The sequence below is a fragment of the Pelecanus crispus genome, chromosome 3, assembly GCF_030463565.1.
Source record: "Pelecanus crispus isolate bPelCri1 chromosome 3, bPelCri1.pri, whole genome shotgun sequence".
Lineage (NCBI taxonomy): Eukaryota > Metazoa > Chordata > Aves > Pelecaniformes > Pelecanidae > Pelecanus > Pelecanus crispus.
The window spans coordinates 99,205,945-99,228,309 of NC_134645.1; the positions used below are offsets into that span (position 1 = coordinate 99,205,945).

General features: G+C 37.9%; 1 protein-coding gene across 1 annotated transcript in view; it reads right to left on the reverse strand.

Moving 5' to 3' along the window:
• The window catches only part of COL19A1 (collagen type XIX alpha 1 chain), a 204,938-nt gene that overhangs the window by 101,680 nt on the left and 80,893 nt on the right, over positions 1-22,365 (reverse strand). The window contains exon 11 of the mRNA XM_075708001.1: positions 5,542-5,595. Within this exon, the coding sequence (XP_075564116.1) occupies positions 5,542-5,595 (54 nt within the window). The remainder of the gene's footprint in view (positions 1-5,541; positions 5,596-22,365) is intronic.

Sequence of the window (22,365 nt, forward strand, 5' to 3'; positions counted from 1 at the left end):
GCCAATTCTTTTGGGTCAACATGATGATCTGCAAACCAGTACTACTACCATCGCTAGCAAAAAGGACAGAAGATGAAGAGAACAGAGGATTCACAGCTTGCTGCCTGTGCTGGGAAATCACATCCCATATGCCTGCAGTGTCTCAGGAACTACCTTATGAAGGAATCCTAGCGCCTAGGAGTATCATCGAACCTGCCCATCAAATGACAGCAACAACTTGATCTAAGTACACACACTCTGTGAGTACTCCCGTATAAGCTACAGGGGCTATATTAAAAGGGAAATGTGTGCTGGTGCTTGCACAGTATGGGGAAAGCATCCTGTAATTTAAAGGAGTCTGCTTCTGTAAATTAGATTTTCCTGCAGACTCCTCTGTGCTTTTAACCTTGACACTGTGACGTTCAGTTGGCTTTAAAAGCCACACAAGGGATTTGTAAGGGTTTAATGAGCAGACACCTTTCTGGCTGAGACCAACTAGCTGGCAATCCCTGTGATAAAAACTCTGCAGTCCAAACAGGAGGATTCGAATGACAGGCCAGAGAAGTTTGAGGATGACTTTCAGCAGTAGACTGACAATGAGCTGATCTGGGAGCAAACACAGAAGCCTCAAGAAAGCAAGGGTAAGGAGAGGAAGCTTACTGGGAAACTCTTACAGAGCTGCCAGAGTTTCTAAGGCTTACGTTGCCTGGCAGCAGACAACTGGACTGAAGTCCATCCATATGGACTGGAGACCGGAGGGACCAAGGGCAGCGAGAGCCAGGGTTCTGTTTAACAGCTCGTTGAAGACAAACTCCTGAGATGAAGAGACAGATATGAGCCACAATGCAAACCTCACCAGTAATGTCAGAAGACAGGGCCCACAGCCTTCTCAGCTGCCATCAGTTACTCATCCACAGCTGGGAAATATCTGAGAAGTGCATTAACCTCTCACCATGAGACAAAATGTTTACCATAGTAACAGACATGAATTTGATCAGAGAAGTCTGAAAAAGCATACCAAAATAATTGAATTGTTAGTTTTGCATGAAATTATCAATAAGAAAACTCTTTGTAGAGTTCAGGAACATTAGAAAAATTGTTATGTTAAGCATTCCCTCCAAGGAAAACATGCTTTTTGTGCCCTAATGCTTTACTTGATGAATTCTGACTTAACACGCTCTAGCAGGTTCACCAAGGCCTGAGAAAACTATATCATGCACTGAAAATTTTCTCATAGAGACAGCAGCAGACAGTGCTTCCACATCATCACAGAAAAGAGATGAAACAGGTAAAATGTACCAGCAGCTGATGACAGGTGCTCTTCCTAATGAAAAAATGCAAAGATCAGCTGGACCCCAACCAGAGGATTCCAGCAGCTCCTGCAGCAGCCAAGTGTCACGCACTGGAAATGCACCTATTTGTGCAGCATACACTACGCTGCATGCATGTGGCAATAGAAAATGCTGTCAGACTGGCATAATCTTTTGAGGAGAACAGGTTTTTCACTCTAAAAGATACCTGTTTGGAAAAACTTCATTCATTATTTACAATTCCCTGGCCTGCATTGGAGTAATCTGGTTCAATCTCACATCAGGTTAGAATCTACTAGAACAACACGTATTATCTAAAGTACTGGAAATACAGTAAACAGTCCAACACACTAACCAACAATGTGCAACCAAGTTATTACAGATCAAATCAACAATCTCTACAGAGTAATAAAACTTGGAAATACTGTAACGAGTAAGGCAACAGAACTACACTTTCTCCACAGAGCAGCCTCAAAATCTAAATTAAAACAGCTTCAGAGTCAGCTGTGCAACACCAAGCTGTATATGTTGGAATAACATTTCTAATTTAGCAAAGTATTTTCAAAGCTCCAAACAATATACTATTTTTCAGTTTATGTCTCATGTACTTTTAAATATTGCCATTGCTCTTTTCTCCTTATCGCCATTCAAAAGCTTCAAATTGCTACACTACTAGAATTTTCTGGATCCTGAGCAACGCCTACTATCTCCTTATACTTCTGTTCCTAACAGAATCCTCAAACTCTAGATGTAATTAAATATCATTACCAACTCCATACTTTCAAACAATAGGATTCTTCTCTTCCTACGCAAATATTTCCTTACAACGCTAATACTAAGAGAGTTCAAGACTAGAGAGACAGGCCATGAGGGTGTGAAGGTGAAAGCGTCACTATCGTACCAAGACACTGGATCCCTTTAAAAATGTTCATCCGTTCACCTTTTCCCACAAGCATAAAAGTAAAAAGGTCCAATATGTTTTCTGTCTTTCCATTGAAAACGTGGGAATTTTTTCATTGCTTACTGAACTTCAGAGGTCCATCCTTTGACATCAGGCATGTAAAGAACAACAACATTTTATGTAGGAAAGTTTTTAACAAGTCACTTAGGGTATCACTTTTCCCAGCAGAAGAAAAAAAAATAATTAGTGAATTACTTGTTTTAATGTTGTAGAGAGTATATACTAGATTTTAATTTCAGATTTTTTACACTTTTTTTATTTTTTTAACATGACACATGCTGATATGGTAAAACTTTCTGTTTTCACTTACTTTTGCTGAAGGATTTCATTTATGTCAGCAAAACATTAATTGGTAGTATCCCATGGTATTCACCTCCTACCTGCACCACTGATCAACGAAATGACATGACTCCAAAAAGAGTCTAAAAGTTTCAATGATAAAGATTTTCTTTCCATTTCAGTTCAACGGACAAGCGTACGAATACAACATAGATCTTACTCCACAGATAGTTTCATGGATATTTGTATTGCAAATTTGTCCTTATTCCATATGGGATAAGAGCGTGATGGAGAAGAAACTGTATTTATCAGGATTTCTTTCAGACAGTGTGTTTATGAAGCTCCACTTGTTACAGTGATACAAATGATAGCATTATTAATGTCAAGTGGCTAAAGAAGTCTCAAGGGATAAAACAGAGATACTACTCAAGCAAACTGGCTGTTCATATTATACAGGCAAATACCTGCTTACAGATGTAATGTGAACACATAGCATGGGAAGACTACATTAGTAATATATTATGTTATTTATAACTACTCCTTAAGAAGCTAAAAACAATGGCAACCACATTACTAGTATTTATAGTAAGTATTCATGTTGTCAGATGGATTTTGAATAATGTCCCAGACTGGGACACGGCATTGTAGATCTTGGCTCAGATTCCTGGAGTGATAAACTGGGAGATGTGCAGAGCAGCTAAATATATTCACAGCTCCTGTATCCAAACCTGGTTCTCAATAAGATTAACTGACCCAGTTAGCACAATCAGTGAGGAATGAGGGAATTAAACTTTTTAGGAATCTTCATCATTACAGAAAGCCTAGTCTCCAAGTCAGGTCCGGCTTCCCCTCTGTCATGCTACTTCATTCCAGCAAGAACTCTTTGTACAGCTAAGAAAACACAAGTAGTAACAGCAAGCAAAACTGTTCTGTGACACCTACTTTCCTGATTTTGATTAAAATAAATTCAAATATGTTTCTACCATTTGGGCAAGATAAAATGTTTAGTCATCATTTTGAAGTTCTTCACTTGTGAATACGGAAACCCTTACTCCCCCAGGCATAGTCAACAGCTGCCAGCAGCCGATACCACTAGCTTTAAGTGTTTTCAGGCTTTCTTTATACAGCGCTGCAGATTACACGCATGTAAGCAGATTAACTTGATTATTTCAGAAATATCAGATGTTACACTTCTGTATGCGGAATGAGTTTGAGCGACACTGATAGCAACCAAGAGTCAATGATACACAGTCCTTTAAATTTAAACTTAATGACTGACATCTCCACGCACAGTGATGACTGAATCCAAAGCATTTTATATGTGTTGTTAAAAAGGAATTATGTGTGGATTCAAACAATATAACATTATATTGCCTTGTGCAATTTTACTTCCAAAATGCTTTAATGACAGTTCCCATAATGATAATCTATCATTTCCTGATACATTACAACAGTTCAGTAAATATTTCAAAATATAAAGGTTCGATATTTTACACTTTCACAGTGCCACTATGTCAAATATGTTCTAGAGTTCACCAGATACTTGGTATACCTTACTCTTCCTAAAAGGTTTATGGAACAAGATCCCATGTAGTAAAGGAGATCGTGTAAGAGCAACACAGAAATGTCCCCAGAGCTATGGAAAGAAACACAGATGTGTTTTTTCCATGCTGTCAGCATATATGTATGCATGACAGAAGTATACGGTTCACCTTTACAGACAGGCAGGCTACAAGAGAATACCTCTTTGAATACCTAAACATAGTTTCAGCTCAGTACATAGTATATGTTTTCATATGGAGGACACCCACTATTAGTCCAAAATAGTCTGATTTATCTAGCATTAAATTATAATAACCTGAAATAGGAAAAATATTTTTATGGTTACAGTGTGCATAGAAAGCCAGATGACATAAAAAGTGTCATAATTATGTAGTCTGTTTTACTGCACTTTCGGTAGACCCAGACTGTCATAGCATTTTTGTGTCAAATGTTGACGCTTTCACTCTTTTGGTAAAGTTGCTTAAAAAAGCTTTGCTGAATGGTTTTTCTAAATCCTGTATCTGGATTCCAGTCCTAATGCCAGTCATTCCTCATGGAATCTGGACAGTCAGGTTCAGATCTCTCTGTGACATGCTCTCTGCCTTCAGCTACGATGCTTTGCAATTGGAGAGCCAATTAATGCAGTACCCTGCATTAAACCTAAACCCAGGTTGACCCCCAGCTAGGTCAAAGAGAAGACAGGAGGGGAAGAGGGGGATAAAGAAAACTGCTGGCTTGATTTTCTTTTCTTTTTTTTAAATCTTGCTGTTCAAATCATGCTGGCTGGCCATTTCAGTACTGCATTGAAAAAAATCTGATTTTCTGCCATTTCATCTTGGTTTAATATATACAAAAATAAATTTAAATTTAAAAATAAATTAGGCAAAAGTAAGGTTTATTACTGGGTGCGTCTATAGCGTTAGCTCAGGTTCAAGCTTGAATGTGAACTCAATGATCAGGATTACCCAGTATTTTTAGACACAGATTCATGCTCTGCCTCAAATATGGACCAGACCAAACTAAGTAGGCATTAAAATCTGGTAGAGAAAAAGTGAAATTTTAACTCAAATTCTCTATCACATGCGCTACATGGCACAGTCAGTGACCCATGGCTCTCACCTAGAAATGGCTAACAGCCTGTGTATTTTCCTTTTCAGAAACCAAGGCTCCAGGCCTAGCTTTACCCTGCCTCTTTTTCCAGCAGATTATCCAACCAGGAATGATTCTCATCTATATTGTGTTGCTTTAATCCCCATGCTTGTTTCAGTTTCTCTCATGAGCCCTCAGCAGAACTATCATGAAACCTAGCACATTTCACCTGAATGCATCTCTTTTTCTTGCCCCATCATCTTGTGGATGTTAACTCTCCAGGCATACACATTTTCTAAATCCATCACTCTCCTGAGTTTCATTGCTTAACCATCCCCCCAAAAGTTTGTAACTTGACTGTTTCATGATCACTCAGTTTACCTCTCTTCCACGAATGCCTTCTGGTCCCGGTTCTCCTTTATCTCCTTTTTCACCCTAAAAAAATGAGTATTTATTTTATTATATATACAAGACAAATACTAACCCATGACACTTTTTAACAGGAAAAATATTTTAAAATTCTGGTCTGTTCCACATGAATTGCTACATATACATTGCTGGCTGCACAAGCAAAAGTATTTCTTACACTCCAACAGAAATTCTTTCCAACTAAATGCCTCTCTAAAAATGCCTAGCGCTGACAGCTACAGTTCCCTGTACTTCACAGTGCCACTGAACATCCATAAAGACTCACCACAGAAAAATATTCTTGGTTCTCACAGTGCTCTGAGAACATGGCAGTGAAACAGAAATTTACACTGGGGAACAGTTTTCCTTTTGAAAATCTTAACATTGATATTAAATTAATGGCTTTCATTCTGAGACTGTTTTTTAATAAACAATTCTTGTTTTAAATATCTGATAACAGAACTGTCCTCAATATTATCATTTGTCTTTGACTCATACTGGTATATGGTTCACTGATTGCATTTGAAAAATGGAAACAATTTTTGTTCTGAAAATTTTCTCAGAAGTATGAACATGAACAACATTATGAATCAAAAGAAAAAAATGGTGGGAAGGATCCTTCAGAATCGACTATACAGGCTGGTTTCTGTGTTTGCTCATGAAACACTGACTACAAAACACAATATTCTTTGTAGGATACAAAAAAGGATTCAGTTCTGTATTAGCTACCATGCTTTTATATTTCATCACATATTTCATCGAAGTGAACAAAATACACCTGCTTAAGAAGCATAATTTAAGGGAGACTGTCTTCCAGAATCAACAAGTCTAAACAGCTCTATAATTGCATCTCTGGCACTAGACTGACCTTTGTCAAATCATAAAAGTAATATAACTCTGATAAAAGCACAAGGACTGACTTTATTAGAGTCCAAGCTCTTCATATCAACCAAAGAAAGCAAACACCCCTGCACTGATTTCCATTATCTCCAGGGGACTACTTATCTGAGCAGAACCTATTCATTACGCCAGCATCATCTTCATAATTCTGTTAGGTAAATGGTATTGAACTGAGATCATTCAGCTAACTCCATTTGTGACACAGCCCTGATTCAGAGCTATTCCTCCAGTGGCAACGACAGAGGGCATTTCATCTAATAATCGGTTTTGCAAAGTGAGTTTGTATGAGCTTTCTTAAACAACTGAAGCCTACTAACAAATTAGCAACAGCAAACTGTGAATTTAATAATCCCATGCACAAGATGGCTTCGCTAGTTCATTGTTTCCATTTTAATACATCTTGTTGACAACAAACCTAATGCTACACATTAGCCTGAATCATACTGTTAAGGTTTTTCCTCAAGTATTGCCTTTCTAGCTTGCCAAAAAAAAAAAAGTACCCAGATAAATCTATACATTTATTGCAGAACTTTAAATGACACCAAACAGTTACAGGAATTTAACACTGGTTATTTTAGTATGTTTAAACTATGAAGTCCTCTGTTCTATGGATTAAGGCATTGGTTGAGACAGTAATTTTCTTTCACTGTTTAAAAAAATAGCAGTTGAAGTCCCAAACTTACTATTCTTTTTAAATAGTTCACCTAAACTTTTAGAAGAAACTGCAAAAATGCCATTTTACTTTTCATCACTGTGACACACTGGACATTTAATACTGCTTTCAGGATCTTTCAACTACTATCAGTTACACTGCTACAATCTTGCAACAGCTACAAAGGTACAGTCATGTATTTGATGTAGTATGTCCTTATCTGAATATATTTCCACAAGATTTAGAAATCTTTCCAATTTATGGAGCTGTTTTTTCTTCTATGATTTGTTTATCTGCTTTCATACTTTAGGAGAAAATGATATAAATATGCACAGATTTGCTTCAGAAGTAAATCCTGTAAATTCCTTGATGTATAGGTGGAAACCTAAGGTAAAAGTATCTTGTCATAATTTGTTATGCAACATCTACATTTAAATAAAAACCTAAACAGAGAGCCTAAGCGAAAAGATGACCCTCCCCTCACCCTCGCTTATCATTTGCCTTGATGTTAGACGAGCAGCATGTGTTGGAGACCGTGCCTTTTTCTTCCACAGCAGGCAGACAGCAACTTTAAAACTCTGGCAGGCAATTCTAGACACATACAAGTGTGGATGGTGAATGCAGGGAAGAAAGAAAAACTCCCTTCCTTATGATTTACAAGATACTCAGATTTAAGATGTTTGTCAGTTTCTTAGACAAAATGATCAAAAGCACCCCCCGTTAATGAGCCTTGGACCTCTGCAGAGTCCCAAGAGCCATGGGTTTCCTGCCAGTTATGCGATTTTACTACAAACCTATTCTGATTTTTAATGGAGTAAATGACTTGTCCTCGCCAAGCCTGTCGTATGGAACGTCCATGTCCTCTGTGAAGCCAGAATTCAAAACACACAGAGGTCCAATTTTTACAATTTATTCTCATGAGAACTGAGCCAAGTCACGCTCATTTCTGCCTTTATGGAGCGCACTATACTGCATAATTAACAGCTTCAAATCTAGCCAATTTGCAGAATTGCTGAAGCCACTCTGCAGTGTAGAGGAGGCTGTTAATAATCAACATTGTGGCTTACCTCATAGATTAACAAAAAAAAAGAGAAAAATATGTTAATGCCATTTTATATCTAATGTTCCTGCCTGCTTATACTATATTCAGATGAGACAATTAAAGACTATTTATTGCAAAAACAGGATGACAAAACTCTGGAATTGCCATGCCTGGTTTATTAGTTAACTAAAACTAATCCAATATAACACTCAATTATTTGTGTTTCTTTGGGTGCATTCTGCTTTCAGTCACCCCAACAGAACAAGCTGATGGGGTTGCTCCAGTATAACTGCTGGGAGGGATTCACTCTGCCGTGTGTAGTAGCGGGTACACTGAATTCAGTGGTAACATTCTTTAGAGCCAGGGGTTCACGCATGGCCCCTGCAAGACAACAGCACCAGCCTTCAACTCACTTGTCTACTTTAAGGCTCCTTCATTTTCCTTGCATACTATTTCCTGCTTATTATAAAGGCAAAAGTAAAATATTTGGAAGTAAAATACATTTGTAGCTAAAAATTTACCTAAAAAGGTAATTTTTTTTTTTCAGCGCTGCTCTGTTAATGATACTAATCAGGAATTCTTGATATCTTTTGTTCCAAGCATTTTACAGTACCATTGTTAACAATAGCTGAAATACTCTCCAAAGTACGCAAGATACACAGTATCACTAACTCAGTGTAGATACCTTATAATTTTTAACCTCTGTAACTCCATGATTTTACCCTGCATATCTTTAAGATATGGCTTGTTGTTTTTTTAAAATACTGTTCTGTGTTTTGCTACAGCTCTGTCTCAGCAGAATGCTCTATGTGAATTTTCATTTCTTGTGACCATTTCTCCATAGCTTCTTTTAAACTGAACCCAGCTCATAGTGATGCTTATTGACTTCTCCTAAATAAGTTATGAATTTAAAAAATCAGTATCTTCAGTTCAAAAAAAACCCTATGGCTCTTTCTGGTTTTGCTGACAGATGCCTGGAGAGTTGGGGTTATGAAGGGCTCCATCCCAATAACATTCTTATTGACTGACCTGTAACCCTTCTGCAGAATGTGGGACAGTATACTTCAGGAAAACGGCAATACTCGGGATGAAGCACCTCAGGACTGCTGAGACACTATACCATTTAAAAGGTGTGGAAATCAAGGGAGACTAATGATCTTGTCTCAGTTCAGACTGAGAGAAACTATGTAAGGAAACGGAACAGTGACACAAGAAGCTTATTTCCAAACAGGCTGTAACCCTGTATCACGTAAGACTATTACCTAAGCAGGGTCAGAAAGAGCCAGCATAAAACGTTGCAGAAACACACTTCTATTTCTAGTAAACTCAAATCAACAGTGATGACCTGGAAGGATGTCACTGTGAAGCCTGTGTCTTCCTGAACCCACCTATTTAGGATACTCAGACACAGCAAGGAAGCATGTGATCACAAAGCTTCATAGGCATCAGGCATTCAGAGAGCTCAGTAGGTACACTGATCAAGAAACTGTGACCAAAAACCTTCTGATTCCAAACTGTGCCATTGCCGTCTTGTGAAAGAGCCCCAAACAGCAGGTGTCATGCCTGACCAAGCCGGATAACATGCCAGGAGAAAGATCTTTCCTTCCTGCTTCGCTTACGTAGACTGAGCAGTACTGAAGACGTTCATACGGGCTAACTGCCGCTTAGATCACGCATCACATTTCTAAGTGAGCTCTAAGCATTTCTAAGCCAGAGAAGCTATATAAAGGCAAACTACCACCTCAACTGAGTCCAGAATCTTAGGCACAGAATGATCTGAAGCCAGGCCAGCCCGCGGCTCCAAAACTGCACTGATGAATTGCCTCTTCCTGTCAGCAGGAATGAGGCAGCCATCCATTTTTATTCTTCACAGAAAAAACCTTAAAATGCAAAATGACCTCGATCAGTCAGAACAATGATTAAAAATAACAAGTCCAATAAATGTTACAGTGTAGTGCTCTCCAAATGGAGACATCAAATGCACAAATAACAAGTAAGGAATAATCCCTGTAGCACTACCGCAGAAAAGGATCTGGGGATTATCATGGATCACGTAGTGAGTGGCAGTCTGTAACACAAAGCTATTTTTAAAAGGCCAGACTCCATTCTGGGATGAGCCAAATGCAAATTGAAAAAAACAATTATTCTGGTTTACTTGCCACTGATGAGAACAGTGAAAACCAGCATCTAGTTCAGGGCATCATATTTTTCATGGAAGTTTAACACCTTTTAGGTATCTGCTCTTCTCCAAACCCGAATGATAGAAAGTTTGAAAAAAAAAAAAAGTTAGGAGGAAAGACTGAACACAGAACATGTTGATGAATCTTAAATATGGGGAAGAATGATATAAATGGGGCAATAAGTTTTTCATAGTAATAATACAAATAATGGGTTTAATTTGTAGCCAAAAGGATTTAGGCTTGGGGGAGTGTGTGGAAATTGGGGTTAAAAAGGCAGAGAAGTACAGTAACGATCTAAGAATAGAGCAAAATTGCCTTAACTGTAGATTTTGCTTGAGAATGCTCTAGACAGACTTGATGATACTTCATCGTATGTATGCCTTTGTGGGGGAGAGGCAGATATAACCCTGTACACTCTTCCAGGATAACATTTCCTCTAGACTGCTCCTTGGTTCTGCTATGATTGCGCTCTCTTGGAAAATGTGACAAAGTCACATGTTAAAACAGTTTTAGCTTTTCTTAGGATGATGTCCTTGCTAAGTAATGATCACAGTGTTTGCAGGAGGCACATGTCTTAAGGAGTCAAAATTCTCTCATTTAATAAATAAATTTTCTTTTTTCATGAAGGCATTGAAAGACAGACAAACATTGATTCAAATGCCAGCAATATACAGGATAACAATATGACTGAGCTGTTTGCACTGTCACCATGCCATTATCACCAAACGCAGTCATTGAATAGCATCAGTTCAGAGAGAAAGAACAGTAAAATAAAAATCAAACCAAACAACAAAGGGGAAACAGGAGACAGATAAACGTATTCTGAAGGGTTAGCAACCTCTTTAGGTTGAAGGAGTGTATCCACATTTGATCAAGTCATGTAGCTTAGGCACACCATTACATTCTTCATGCAAGTGAAACTCTCACATTGCAACATCCACAAACATCGATTTCTAAAACAGTCTATCAATTCCATGGCACCCTGGCAGGCAATAGTGTCCTCAGTTATTGCCTTATTGAAATCTTTTCTTACATAGCCTACAGAACTATGATATACTTGAGAACTAAGCCTTCAGAAAACTCAGATTCTAGTCTTTCACATCTAGAAAATGCCACAGCAAGGCTACCAGCAATGCTTTATTGAAAACACAAATGAACAATCCTTTGATCTCTTAATGTGCTCCTTACAGATCTCTGAATCTCACTTTGGTACTTATTTTCAAGGTAACCCTATCTTGTGGAAATCTAAAAGACTGCCTCACATTCCCTGATGCTGACCAGAGCTAGTAGTTAAGATCATTAATGAAATACTAAAAGGCATTAAATAATGCTGTGGTAAGCGGAAAAGTAATCTATGTATAATAGTATGTAACATACATTGTCATCTAAGAGACTTGTTAGCATAAAAGAAACATAAAGACACAACTTGGTCCTTTTGGGTGATAGATGTTAGTCAACACAAGAAGAAAAAATACTGACATTTTGGATAACTTCTGCTTGCTACAATTTATACAAGACTAACCACAACCTAATATTTAGCTTTGTTATTCAATAATGAATACCCCAAACAAATGTACTCAGGCTTAAGATGCTCACACTGGCTTTGCTTTTTGCCACATGAAATTTAGATGTTGTGGTTTACAAACTTTGCTCTGTATGCTGTCCTGCCATGGCTCATCCTGCCATCACCATTTCACTCTTTTTTTTTTTTTTTTTTTTTTTTGACTTCAAACCTTTCAATGCCAAGGAGAAAAAACAAACAAAATCAACTTCCAAAAGTCTACTCTTTTTGGTAATTATTTGATCATATATTCCCAGACTTAACTTGAAAGAAAAATTCTTAACCCAAGATTAAAGTTTTATACATAAAAATAAGAAAAATAATACAACCTAAAGCATGAGCTATCTGAAAGCAGAGTTTCAGTCTCCTAGATCATATGTATTCTCAACACCCACTCAAACATATTCATGCTCTCTTCAGAGAAAGTACAATCAGTCAGGTAAAATGTGTTTATAAGGAAAAATCACGAAGCCTTTTCATGGTGATCTTCATTTGCAAATGCTACTTGGTATTTACGTGCAGAGGCTTTAGTGGGTGTAAGTAGCTTTCTAAAATAACTCAAAGCTTCCCCAAAAAATCAATATTATGATTATTTGAAGAATTTAATCTACAGAAAGAAATAACTGAATATATTTTAAAGACTCTAAAAAAAACCCACCATGAATAGTAATGGATATTCTATTCTTTACTCACTCCATCTGGCTGAATTCTATAATACATTATATACATGGAATAGCACTTCAGTTTGAAAATTGGTGTATTGCACGTAATTTATTGTGCTATACCTTTCCTCATGATCAAAAAGCAAAAGGCTTTCCAAACTATAAAGACTCATGAATTCAGTCAGACAACTCATACATGCAACTTTCCATGAAGAGGCTATACAGGGTACATTCATGGTCCAGTTTTCCCCTCATACACTGTCTCTGGCTAATCTCATCTGCAAATATAAAATCAACACTCATTTCTATGAGTCATCATTTACACTTCTACTCCAGACTTGCCTCCTGTCCAAGGGAACATCTTAACTTTCCAGTACCTTCTTGTTGATATCTAACCATTTGAATTAGTTTTACATGTTTCTTTCAAAATTTTTTCCTTGAGAAAGCTTCCTCTTTTGTCACTGAACAATCACTGATTCTACTGGTCACCAGAACTGCAATATTCTTGAAGTGAGCCTCTCAGATACAAACCACATCCAGACCATAGACATAACCTTTTCCAGCTACCTAGAGAGCTACCACTTTCACCTGGACTTGATCACACTATTTTCACAAATGCTCCTTCATCCTGCTCTCACCCACCCATTAGGAATGTCATTGCTAAAACTGTTCATCATCTCCTTTGCTGGTTCTCATGCACGCATACTTAAATACTGGAAACCCTAAGTACTAAACTCAGTGCACAACTTGGCATTGCAAGGTTTACACAAAGTCACACCATTTATTGCCATTCAGCAAACTCTCCCTTCAGGCCAATTCTTCTCTGTTGTGATGAGCACAAAATCTACACAATAGGTGAAGCATCATCTTTCATATAATTTATTTTTTAATTAACCAATCAAGTCTGGTTGTTCTGTAGGTATCCATCTTCTGTCTTAAACTTTATCTTTTAACTCTGTCTTTGGGATGAGGTAAATGGTCTGCTCTGTCTTTGTACTGTGCCTAACTCAAGGGAATCAATACATGTTTTGACTTGCACAAATATTTGAGCTTTTACAGAATTTTGCTCTTACATCACTCATGAACAAAACTAATATTTGAATTTGGCTCTAAGTTTCCAGCACCAAACTCCACAATAATTTTGAATTTAAGCATCTTGCGTATCTATCAGTAGATTAAAACCTAGAAAGAAAAAAGCTGTCTCATTTAATGATCACGTTATTTTTCCCTCTCTTAAGTAAATACTACAAATGGACTTGACTTTCAGCTACAATTGTTTAAAATTCTATCTGCCTTTTAGTGGGGAGGTTTCTATTTATACTGGCTTAGTGTTAGCATTGAATGAAGATTTTTCCGTAGGAGGAATAAACTAGTTTCTTTTCAAGGCTGGTCTCTTAAGGCAACCTAAACCCAATCTGTTCTTGTCAGCAGTTGACAAATAGTATTACTTTCACAGAGCGTAGTATTTTTTAGACACCCATGCTTTCATGGTTTTGGCAGGCTATTGCTATTGTTATTTAGACTCTAAAAGATGTTCTGCAGATGGTTAAAGTAACATAGAGTGTTTGCACAAGCTGATGGACTGCTATGTCTTTTCTGCAAAGGCTGCACCTCTAGCTCTATTTCTATCACACAACTGAAATAATGGCATTTTCTGTAGCTGTAACTATTAACCATGCTCATTAGGCCCACACAGACAGCAGTATCGGTTACCTCTATTTTCTTAGACTACAGTAAGTATTTTATTAAGGTCACAGAAATACATACTTTTGACCAGGAAATTGGGGTTTCAGTAAAGTTCTCATGGACCCTGGTACAATCTAAAGGTGTGAAGTGTTCAGTCTTCTGATGGATATTTATCTAAGGAGGAGGCTTGATCTGTGTTCAGAATAAGCACACCTTGTTCAGACTTCACTAAGGCCAGTTCAAAACACAGCTAGAGAAGTAGGAAATGGCTGCCTTTTGCATAAAATTTAGTAATTATAGATTTAATGCAGGAAGTTTTCTTTCTTTTTGAGATGATGAAAATCCACAGCTCCCACTTCCCTGACAGCTGTCCATACAACCAGCCCACAGGGTACTGTGCATGAAAAAAATTGTCAACTTTCTGTTCTAGCTGGACCACTGTGCAGTGAGGCATGAAAAATCAATGGGTCTAGAAAGAATGTTCTGCAGCCTACTGAAGGGAAGGAAGCATCTTTAGAAGGGGCATCCTGGGAAATTTGAGCTGGCTGTTGATAACAGAAGCAAGTTTAAGTTAACACTAGCCTTCAGTAAGTACATAAAACTCATGAAAGGGTACAGGGCAAAACTTCTTTCTTTATCTGTGCACAATATACATTGGCCTCACCATACGAGGAAGATCAGCGATATGCTCCCTGTAGACATCTAAGACAAGTCAGTGTCCACTTACTGTCATAGAAACTCTGAACTTCTGTTGTAAATCAGCTGTTCTAAGCTAGCTTCTTTGGTTTCTTAAACTAAAATTTAAGAATACACAAAGATGGCCAATGAGTGTACTGTACAAAGTAGCAGCATAAAGCTGCTGATTGGGTTAACTACATTAGACACTTACTTCTGTACAATTTACCATTCTTTAAATTTTGTGGACATCTTTGATAACAGCCTTAATACCCTTGACTTGTGTGCCTGCTACGTCACATCTTCTTCAGAGTAAGTATTTTCTAGGTATGTCTACATTAGCAAACAGTGTGGCACAACAGAAGAGGATCTATGGAGCAAACAATGCAGAGTACTAGATGTTCATACTACATGTATTTTGTTGGAGCTATTCTAAACCTACCTTAGAGTAGCTTTAGTCGGTTTTCATGAACTCAAGAGCCATTAGCAATTGCAGCACCTTAGGCTTGCTCCTGGAGTATATCTTTCAGTTTAGTTTCATCCAAAAGGAATCATACTGTTCTTCTCCAGCCCAAAAAGTCATCTATATTGGACTGCAGCACCTTCTTGTCATTAAAATATGCCTATTCTTCTGGAATACCTTGGTTGCTGAAGAAAAGCCAGAGAGCAGTCTGGAGAAACAGAATCTGCTGGGATATAACCCAGTAAACAGATGCTTTTTTTGGTCAAAACACTTCCCTGATTTATTTACTTTAATAAACATCACACAAACAGTTGCGATAACAGCGCACAGAAACACTAGGGATAGGAAGAAACAGCTGGAAAGGAGGAGATAGGGGAGAAAGACTGTTTTTAATCATTGACAGTATTACCTTAACAAACATCAACTACTGCTAAGTGGAGGGGGCAAAAAGTGCTTTGGAGACTTAAATACACTTAAACACATATGTTGCTGACTTTGCAGTAGTAAGATCCACATCTGTCTCTGCAGGTGGAAAGCTTCCCCCGCTCACACACACCCACTGAGTTTTATTTTTGGTATATTCATGAACAAAGGTTCTGTCATCTCCTGTTCTACAGTGACTAGTGTGAGTAGCCATTTTGTTGTTTCTGCTTTCATCACTCTCTGTGCATGAATTCTGATCCTTATTCTAATTGCAAACACTGTCTAATCAGATATTCACTTACTCAAAATTGCAAGAGCCCATTTAGGGAGTCCATTGACTTAAATGCATGTATTTCATCTGCAAATTTACTTCTTAGCATTCATGCCTATTTTAGAAATACCATACAGAAGAATTTTTAAAATGGTCTCACAATATGAGGCTAAACTATAAAAAACTACAAGGCTGCATAAGCATATATGCAATTTATGCTAAATGATGTTTTCTAATATTGCAGCATCAGTACTGTTTTATTACATTATCCTATTGCCTCTTCTCTTCTTACTACCTGTAAGTACTCTCTTCTTCATAAAGAATAATCCTCTGCAACAGTGCATACAACATAATCTCACTGATAGTAGCAGCTGCAGTGTATACTGATGGCCTCCTTGCTGTGGAGCACCGCCAGCTCAGTCATACAGCCTATCTTTGCTCAGCAACTACCAAGAACTGCCTCCCGTTTGAAAGAAAGGAGACTCACATGTCAGGAGCTTTATTCAGTTTGCTATGTTAAAGTAATACACTGCACCTGCCAGCAAGGATTCAGTTGTGCTTACTCTCTATTGCTGTATTGCATTCTTCCTCCAGAGCCTCCTTTCTGACTTAAAGTTCTTGGTAAAGAAAGCATTTCCTTTAATAACTGCATTGCAGTAAATCAAAAGAATTCAGTCAGATCTTATATAATTTATAAATCTATTAATTGGTATGTTACTAAATATTTTTGTGATTGTAAGATGTTGTATTTCCTGGAAGGCAATGACTTGTTCTAGTACACACTTAAGTATGTATGTAAACATACAAGTGTATTAGTCTAAATGTGCACATTCAACTGGAAATCAAGGAAATACATATCAAGAAGAAACATCCCACCTAGACTACACTGTCAGAAAATACTGAGAATTACAGCCACATGAAACTACTTTAATCTTCAGTCCTGGCTAACTGTAAGACCAGATCAATGATACCACCTGAACACATGAGGTCTGTAAGGAATTGAAGTACTCACATTACGGTACACTGTACCTACAATGCTTCTCACAGCACTTCCAGTTAAAGATAACCCTTTCCTCAAAGATATTATGCATAGCAACTAGTGAAATGTAAACAGCTTCTGGAAAAGTAAAATGGGGAAAAAGAATGGACAAATATGTGCATGGGTGCGTGTCTACACAACAGGCAAGGTAAGTTATGACCCAGAAAAAAGGGAAGAGAGAAGGCACAGATACAAGTAACAAAAATAGCAAGCAGACCAGAAAAATAAATCCAGAAACAGTGATAAGAAAATAAGTTTGAACAAAAATGACTGGATGTTGAACTTCAGTCAGACCTATTTCTCTGAGACTATCTTGTGGGAACACTCATATGATGGGCTATTTCCAGGCCTCTCTAATCCAATTGAGGTCACATGTAGTTTGCGAATTAATTCTATTCTGGCATTTCTTATCTTTTGGCTCAGCAATCATCTGCTTAAAATTCAGTCCGTTCAGATTAATAAATGGTGAACAACAAAAAACATCTATCATAATGAATTATAAGGCCTTTCACCAAAGATCATCTGTGGAGTCAGAAGAGAGAATATTTCAATTCATAGCTATAAGCTTTATCACTTGAGCTAAAACACTAGGTAGCTGCAGCAGAGGATGATCCTTCTCTTCCAGTGAACCAAAAGCACAGGCTGAGCATGGGACACCTTCCACTCATCACAGAATACAAACAATTCACTAGCCAAGCTGACGAAAAGCAAGGAAATGAGAAATTCTGTATTCTACTTTTGATTCTGAAAAGGAGTAAGATTTACCGCTCTCAGACTACACCCAGACCACATACCTTCTGGAAGGCAGTGCAGTCAAATGAAAGAGCTAGGACACACTACAAATCTCGGGTTTATTCCCACTTTAGAACAGATGTAACCCCAGTCTGGCTTCTGAATTACTCTGTCTCTTCCAACTCTCTCAGAAATACACACAGATATGCCACCCATTCTTCTCGTTTTCCCCATGTAGCTCACTCAAGGTCCATGCCCATCTCTACCCTCTCTCCTGTACGCAGGTGCCCTGACGACCCAAGCCCTAGCATTCACCCCACTGGTGCTACACAAACCTCAGAGTTGTTAAATGGAAACTGGGACCTCAATATGTCTATATAGAGAGGGGATAATGCTCTGGTCTCTGTCACCGCCAGTGGATGTTTCTTTGCTCCTCCACAATGTTTTCTCAGATGCTAAGTGTGCAGCACACCTTATAGATAAAGATTTTTACATTAATTTTAAATTAATTACTATTTATCAAAATTATCATTCAAAAGGTTTACTGCCTTAACTGTTTCCAAACTAGTACATCTTTTCTAGGCATCCATAGCTGTAATGGTGCCCAATCATCCATCTCTGGATATGCCTTCACAGAAATCTCCCAGGTGGCACAGAAGTAACCATTACTGGAAGCAGTACATCCAAATAACCTGGCACTCTGCTCATACTATTAAACCTTACATCTCAACCAGAGTGCCCATTAATGAAGTTGCAATGCTTCTTGTACCCCAGATAGCTCATTCAGAACAGGTTTGGCGGTTTCTGCAGAGCACTGCGTGTGCTTTCTTGCCTGGAGCTCCACATCTGGGCCTACCATGCAAGAGGCTTCCTACGTTGTGGGAGCAATTGGAATTTGGAGAGCTTTGTGGACTGAATTGTACTAAATATGTGCAAACATCCATTTTCAGAGCTTCAGACTACACCAAATCTTGGTGGAGAGAATTCAGACTGAAGAAGATACCTTTTGAATGCCAAAAAAATGCACCCGTCAAATATTATATTTGTAATCCAAGGCAGAAAGAGTTTGAGAGTTCGCACCAGCATTTAGGTATTGGCAAAGTCACTTTTCCACTGATCTTGTTCTCAGCAAGACATGAATCGTTTACACTCAAATCTGGTGATGATACCAAATTACACAGGATAAAACAGATGAGGATGAACTGTCACCAACTCAATACAGGCATGATGAGATGAAATGACATCGCAAAAGAAGGACAAATGAAGTTCGGTGTAGTTATATTTAAAACGGTGAAGAGGGTAAAAACCTTATGTCCCATACATAGCCATAACATATGTGAACACAATTGCAGCTTCCTAAATGCAATGACTGGTAATTGTCAGTTCAAAAGGACCAAGCGTGCGATCTTCAGGTCACACTCAAAGCTAAAGAGAGGGTAAAAAAGGAAGTTCCATGTGAGGAGATACTACGAAGGCACAGAGAACGAGACAAAGAATTTTACTGTGATATTATACACACTGAAGTTTTTGTCTCTACCATCTTTAAAAACTGCAACAGAACTCAAAAACATCCAGAGGCAGTCAGTAAGGATGATCAAATACAGAACAGTTTTCACAGTAAGAGATACTAAGTAAGCTGGTATTCAATTTGGAAGAGACAGCTCAGGATGCATGACAGATGCTTATTGATTCTTGATTGATACTGAAATGGAGAACAGGAATCTTCCAACAGAAGAAGTAGGGGACACCAAATTAAATTAAGAGGAAGCAGGTTCCAAATAAACAAAAGGAAGTGGTTCCTTCAAACACAAAGATAAATGGCACAATTCCTCACCACAGGATACTGCAGATGCTTAAAGTTTACATGAGTTCAAGGGAAAACTGCACTCACTAATGGAAGAGAAGTCTATTGAAGGTTACTAAATTCACTGAAAACACATCTGGCTGAGATCACAGCCTCAAATAATTGGAGGCTGCAAGAGTACATGGGGAGAAGCATTGTACTTGCTTACTTTGTCCTTATGCATTTCCCCAGGCACCGCTTCTGGCTATCATTAGAAGCAGGATGCTGAGCCTGATGAACCTTTAATCTGACCAAATGGGTATGTGTAAGTAAATTAAACAGTGATATGGCTTGGGACCTGGATCTTGGTCATCTATATCATTAAACTGATACACCCCAACTGTGAAGGTCTCTTGCAGACATTTCAATGAGTCTAATTAGCATTTCCCCATATAATTCCCATGCACAGTTCAAAAGTTAGCATAGGCCTGGGAATATTCCCAACAGGCAGTTTTGATTAAACCTGTTTCAAAGGGCAAAAGAGTTAAACAGTATGAAGATGGCCAGATCAAGCCAAATACCACAGAACTACAGGATAAGCCTTGGTAATGTTTAGCTTACTAGGATAAATGCCAATGTGACTGCTTTTATTACAGGTAGAGACTTCCTGTAGAATTAACAATATGCTTTTCCTTTTCCCCTAGAGTATCTGCATACAGGTGTCTCTGTGACTGTATATGGTCTGGTTGGTAATAAAAAAAATTCTGTCAAATAAAAACACTTGCCTGCCCATTCATTGAGATGGCTGCCTTGTAAACAACATTTAACCTCATATGACTTCACTAAAACAATTGTAAAATGCTACCAACAATGTCAGCAGAACAATTGTACAAAGAAAAGAAAAACATTCCCCCCAACCTCAAAGTTCAAAAGGTACAAAGAGGTGACTAAATTGTTACAGGATGAGAAAGAGAATACTCTAATACTTCCCTATATAGCATTAGGAGACGAGTATGAGAAAACTCAGTTCACATTTACATCCAGCAGGTAGAGCACCCAGTCTTGACTGCATGAAATAGGATTTAAAGGACTTCAGAAAATCTTCCTCCTGCCCAAATCAAGTATCTGTATTGATGGGTAGCAAAGGTAAGGAGCCACATTTTCAGCAGAGTGGCACTGACTCCATGACCATTCAGACAAACTAGGAACTTGGACCCTTAGTCTATAATGCAAAATGCATGTTTTTCCATTACTCCAAAAAACATTCAGACTAACAAGACTGTATATGCAGTGGCCATGGTTACATCAAGATTTGCAGCTTACCGAATTTACTCTTCTAATCTTTTGTTCAGACTGAAGCATTTCTAGCAGAATCTAAAGCTGACAAATAGAAGTGCTGTACTAATATACAGGAGGGTTACAACTGCTTCTCTTAATTGTCATTTTTTAGTATTTTTATATATAGACCCTTGAGGTCCATGATTGTTGTCGTCCTATCCATGAGTAATAGCTTCTATTTTTCAAGTAGATTGGAAGCTTCCCCAGTACTTGAGCTGTCTTATGTGGACCGGTTTCATCACTGAGACTTATAGTACAGACATCAAAATATTAGAAAGACTAAATAATGACTAACTTCAACTAGGATCTTAGAAAGGAAAGGTGATTCCTTCTTCAATTACTTACACGTATTTAAGAAAAGGATATTGAAGACTGTGAAATAAAAGACTACACCTGGGGACACACTGGAAGTTTATAGCCTTGCGTGTTCTGAATGAATGGAAGATAGACAGAGGAGTATTTTATTAGGTGTCATAGGATGAAGTAGAAAATGTTGAACCTCCAGGAAATCTTCTTGACACTAAGATCTATTAGGAATTTTCTTCTAAAGGAAATAGAGGAAGCCCTATTTCCTGGGATAATTCAAGTTGTACTTCACAAAATAGTAAATATATACAAAGAACATCCTGCGTTTAGAAGAAAATGAAGCAGATGAGAATTTTTTCTACACTTAGGCTGGACAAGCCCCAGACTCTCTCTCTTCTCACATGTATGCACAGGCAAAAGCACAATCAAAACATACAAAAAGTAAAGACAAAAGGATGAAACTTTGGAAATAATGAATGACTATCATTATCATTTTACTCTCAAAGTTTCCCTTAATCAAATACATGCAACTTTTTTATTTATGTCATTTTACTGAGAAATATCAAAGAGTTACAGTAAAATAATAACTTTACCAAAGATCAAGTGTCCACAAGTACGTATTACAGCACACATACTGCTACACAGCTCAGCTCCAATGACATCCAGTTTTAAAATCCTCTATTTCAAGTGTGAGATGGGAGGGGAATATGTTTTATAAAGGAAAGCAACCTGTCAAGGAAAACTTCAATTGAAGAGTCCCTCTCCAGAGCGCAGCCATCCTCCTACTCTATCGCTCACAACTTCTGAGATATCAACTGGTACTGCAATTTAGTCTATATAACAGCATACCTTACTTGCCTCTCCGAGTTAAATCAGAAAGAAATTCATACAGTGTTCATGTTCCATGTGTCCCACAAAACTGAATTCTTGGTGTTCTAGTTCAATTACAGAAAGAACCATATCTGTGAAGTATACTACAGCAAATACATATTCTAACCAAGAAGGCAGGCAAGACGACAGAAGAATGGGGGAACTGAGTAAAAAGAGTACTAGTTGAAGTGACCAAAGGAAGCAAGAGCCAGGA